Source organism: Calidris pugnax, unplaced genomic scaffold, assembly GCF_001431845.1.
Source record: "Calidris pugnax isolate Ruff unplaced genomic scaffold, ASM143184v1 scaffold469, whole genome shotgun sequence".
Classification (NCBI taxonomy): Eukaryota; Metazoa; Chordata; class Aves; order Charadriiformes; family Scolopacidae; genus Calidris; species Calidris pugnax.
Genome location: NW_015091303.1, coordinates 155,680 through 160,228, shown reverse-complemented (window position 1 = coordinate 160,228; position 4,549 = coordinate 155,680). Strand labels below are relative to the sequence as shown.

The 4,549-nt window shown below is 56.1% G+C and overlaps 1 protein-coding gene across 1 annotated transcript; it reads left to right on the top strand.

The window, feature by feature from the left end:
* Positions 1-4,549, top strand: LOC106899137 (selenium-binding protein 1-like). Its single transcript, XM_014960820.1, is given in 11 exon segments — positions 1-4; positions 359-409; positions 726-838; positions 1,826-2,011; positions 2,499-2,619; positions 2,708-2,890; positions 3,037-3,311; positions 3,314-3,502; positions 3,589-3,681; positions 3,809-3,927; positions 4,227-4,549. Coding segments are annotated over 11 exon segments (1,497 nt in total). The 3' UTR covers positions 4,390-4,549.

Here is a 4,549-nt window from a genome sequence, read left to right as displayed (position 1 = left end):
ATGGGTAAGAGCCTCTGCAGCCTGGCTGCAGACACCTGCCTTGAACCCCAGTCCCACCTGGGGACGGGTGGGTTTGATCTTCTGCTGAGCTGCAGGAAGGAGAGATTTGGGATGGAACTTTGGCGTTTGGTGCCAGAGGTTTCTTTTGTCTCACTGTCCATCTGCTTCCAGGGGATCTCTTTGCCTTGAGAAGCAAAGTCTGTGATTCCTCAGTGTTGTAACAAGACCCTGGTCACAGAGGTCCCTATTGATAGTTGGGGTGGGAGAAGGTCCATGGGGTGGGACAGAATCTTCTCAATAGGCACCTTTTAAGGATGGGGACACTTCTCATTTTATTGTTCTCTTCTTTCCAAAACAGACAGATGCAGAGTTCAGTGCTACGACTACCCCACCTGCCCGGATGTGAAAGGCAAGTTCTCTTGAGTGTGTTTGGAATTGGGGGTATTTGGGAAAGAGCTCCCTGTTGATGGAGATGACCAGTAATTAACTGTGCTGAGTCCCTGGCCCCAAAAGAGAAAACTGTAACAATGTGGAGACCCACTTGTGTTCTCTTGCCTCTGGGCCAGTAATGGATGAGTTGGGTTGGAGAGTTGTGAGGAACAAAGAGGAAGGTCGTAGCATTCAGGAAGATGAGTTCAGTCCCATCTGAGAGTCTGTTGAAGCTTTTTTTTTTCCTTTCTGGCTGGTCCATGGCACATTTTAACTGAGGCTTTCTGTCTCCCCAGCTCCTCGAGAGGAGGTTGCCTACGTGACCTGTACCTACAGGGAGACGTGCATCGACCAGCCTGACTTCCTGGCCACCATCGATCTCAACCCCAGATCTCCACATTATTGCCAGGTACCTGGGTCTTGGCTTTTCATTGGGCGGCTGCTGGCTCAGCACTTTGTAGTGCCCTGAGATTCAGGACATTTACTCTCTTTAGCTGGGAGAAATCAGATTGCTCGGTAGCCACTCTGTCACGCAGGCCGTCTGTCCATGCCTTGCACCTTCTTCAGGTCTTCCTGCCTCTTTCTGCATTTTCCACCCTGGCTTGGCTCTCGCCTGCCCTGCCTGGTCACCTCCTGGCTGGGAAACCCTTGGGAGGTTTGTCATGGCAGGTCTTCCTCTTGCTTCTCCACTGGTGTTATGGTGAGATAGGGATGTTGATTGCCTGGAATCTCACCTTCCTGCTCCCTTCCCACTCTCCTCTGTTTGCCTGGCTCTGGTTGAATCTCCTCCATCGCTGTGTCCTGGGGACAGGTCGCCTCTGACTCACTTCCCAACTCACTTCCAGAGCATCTTGGTGCTGCTGGTGAGCTTTGGAGCACAGGCTCGGAATCACCCTCTCAGGGGCTGCTCGGGGTGGAAAATGGTCTCTAGGGATGCAGGAGGTTTAGAGGATCCAGCACGTGTCTCTGTCGTGCTGCAGTGTCAGAGCTTATCATGTTACCTGCACCAGGGGTGTAAATATGACTGATTAGTCCATTGCTACCAGAGCTTAGAAGGAAATGCACTTTAAAGCCAATATAGGCTTCTGGAAATTTTTAGCAGATTTTAAATCCAGTCTTAGGAGGATTTTGCAGAGCGATGCACTAGTTTGATCAATATGATAATCATAATTTCTTGCTATACACGATTTTCTGCATTTTGCTGTCATGGGGAGAGGAATTTAGAAAGAACCTCCACATTTCTTGGCTGTGCCCAGAACAAGGAGCAGGGTCTCCAGAGAAAGTCCCAGCTACAGTCGAATGGAGTCCACAAAGACAGGAGTATCTGCCAGCGTTAGGGTCCCCGTTTCCCCCTCTTTCCCCCTGTGTGCCCCCTAACTCTGCCTTGGCTGCCTAGGTGATCCACCGCCTGCCCATGCCCAACCTCAAGGACGAGCTGCATGCCTCGGGGTGGAGCACGGGCTGCACCTGCTTTGACAATGTCTCCACCAGAAGGAACAAGCTGATCCTTCCCTGTTTGATTTCTTCCCGCATTTACGTGGTGGATGTGGGGTCCCAGTGCCGGGCCCCCAAGATCTGTAAGGTAGGCCTGAGGTGATGGCAGGACCAGTTTCTGGGAAGGAGTTGGGAACCGGTGCTTCTGGGATAATCCACGGGGAAGAAGGGTTCTCTCTTCCTCTTCTCTCTCACCCTGATTTAGGACACCTGGGTCAGGTTTCCCTCTGCCCTTTTCAGACCGGAGAAGGCTCCGATCCTCATTGTGTTCCTTTCCATGTACCCGCTGCATTCAGAGGGTCAAAGGAGTGGAAGTCAGGCAGCACCTCCTGCTTCCCCCCAGCCAAACAGAGGAGCTGTTATGGGTTGGGTGTTGCTCAGAGGGGAGCCCAGAGGCTTCTCTTCTCCCCGAGGAGGAGTAGGCTGGCCCTGGCCAGAGGGTGTTCCTGGAAGGAGAGCTGCTGGATCATCATCAGGGATTCCCCGAAGTCTCGGGTGGGCACAGGCTGTGCCGGGGAGGGTGAGCTGTGCTGAGGAGTGGGAGGCTGACATGTGTGCGTGTCACCCCTTTGCAGATGATTGAGCCAGTGGACGTCTTCTGGAAGTGCAACAAGGGGTACCTCAACGTGCCTCGCAGCCTGCCCAACGGGGACATCCTGATTGCCAACGTGGGAGATCCAGCCGGCAACTCCAAAGGTGCTTTGCCCCGTGATAGCTCCTGCCAGAACCCTCTGCCTTGGGAGGGGAGCGTGTGCTTTGTCCTGAAACCCTTCTTGTGTCCCAGGTGGGTTCATTGTGCTGGACGGAGAGACCTTTGAGCTGAAGGGGAACTGGGAGAACGAGTGTGAGGCCCCCCCAAGCGGGTACGACTTCTGGTACCAGCCGCGCTACAACGTCCTGGTCAGCTCTGCTGGGATGGCCCTCAAACGCGCGGGACGAGGATTTTGTCCCAGCGACCTGAAGAAAGGTGAGGGAAGAGGGATGTGGGAGCTGAGCTGGGACTCACCGGGGCGATGGGAGGGTGTGAGAGGTCCGTGGGTGTCGCGTTTGGGGAGGGATGAGTGTCCAAGGGCAGCCCCCTCTGCTCTTCTGACCGGCTTTTGGTTTCCTCAGGGGTCTACGGGCGCCGCCTGAACGTGTGGAACTTGTCCTGCCGCTCGCTCACGCAGTGCTTTGACCTGGGGGAGGACTCTCTGCCCCTGAGTGTGAAATTCCTGCACAACCCCGAGGCCGCCGAGGGCTACGTCAGCTGTGCCCTGAGCGGCGTCGTCTACCGCTTCTACAAGTGCGAGGCAAGTGCTGTGCCAGCAGCGGGGGAGCCGGCCCGGCCTGCGCCCGCAGGAACGCTCACGGCGCCGTGCCTGTGTTTCTTGTGCAGAGGGAGAACTGGGCAGTAGAAGAGGTGATTCGGATCCCGGCCAAGGACGTGTCGGGCTGGATTATGCCCAAGATGCCGGCCTTCACCGTGGACCTCATCATCTCCACGGATGACAAGTACCTGTATCTCAGCAACTGGCTGCACGGAGACATCCGCCAGTACGAGCTCTCCAAGAACTGCAAGCCCAGGCTGGTGGGACAGGTGAGGCAGGAGCAGAAGGGTTCCTTGGCAGGGTCTGGTGGGGGCTGGATGCCAAGGCCTCACCTCTGCCCCTGCCTCTCTCCCAGGTGTTTGTGGGAGGCAGCATCCTCAGGGGCGGCCCCGTGACGGTCTGCAGAGACGAAGAGCTGAAGTGCCAGCCCGAGCCCTTGGTGATCAAGGTGAGTTCTGTGGCCTCTTTGCCCCCCGGGCTCCTTTGGACCTCTTTGGGGGAGGCAGTTGCTCTGCTGCCCCGTCCCTGCTGGTGCTTCCTGGTGCTAACACGAGTGCTGTCTGTTGTGCCTTCAGTGCAAGAGGGTGTACGGCGGCCCCTGCAAACTGCAGCTCAGCCTGGATGGCAAGAGGCTGTACGTCACCAACTCCTTCTACAGCACGTGGGACAAGCAGTTCTACCCCAACATGGTCAGGTGAGCACAGCTGGGAGGAAAAGGGGGAGTTTAGATTCAGCAGAGATGGTTTGATTTAGCAAAGCAGACCATGAGCTCCAGCACAAGGCAAGCTCTGGCCACCCTGTCACTCTGTGCTTTTACTCCCATCCCTTGAGACTCCAGGGACAAAAGGTGAGCACTGGTGTCTGTCACTGGTGGAGCCTTCTCCCTGTAGAAGCCAAGCTGTGAAGGAGAGAGGAGCAGGAGATGAAGTGCAGGGTCTCCTGATCAGGACCCTGGTTTCTTGTCTGTAACGGCTGCGCTCTTGTCCCCTGCAGGGAAGGCTCTGTCATGCTGCAGATTGACGTGGACACTGAGAAAGGAGGCCTGACGGTGAACAAGAACTTCCTGGTGGATTTTGGGAAGGAGCCCAACGGGCCTTGCCTTGCCCACGAGATCCACTTTGCCTGTGGGGATTCCACCTCCGATATCCTGGCCTAGGGCGCCCCTGAGAGACTCCCTCCTCCTCTCTCTCCTGTAGTGCAGCCGTTAGAAAAGAGCGTAGGGAAATTGGGTCTGGGGGTCCCCGTTCATTGCTGGAGTCTCGATTTGTGCTAAGGAGCCAGGGCAGCTCGGCCTCGTGCCAGGGTTTGGTTTGGGC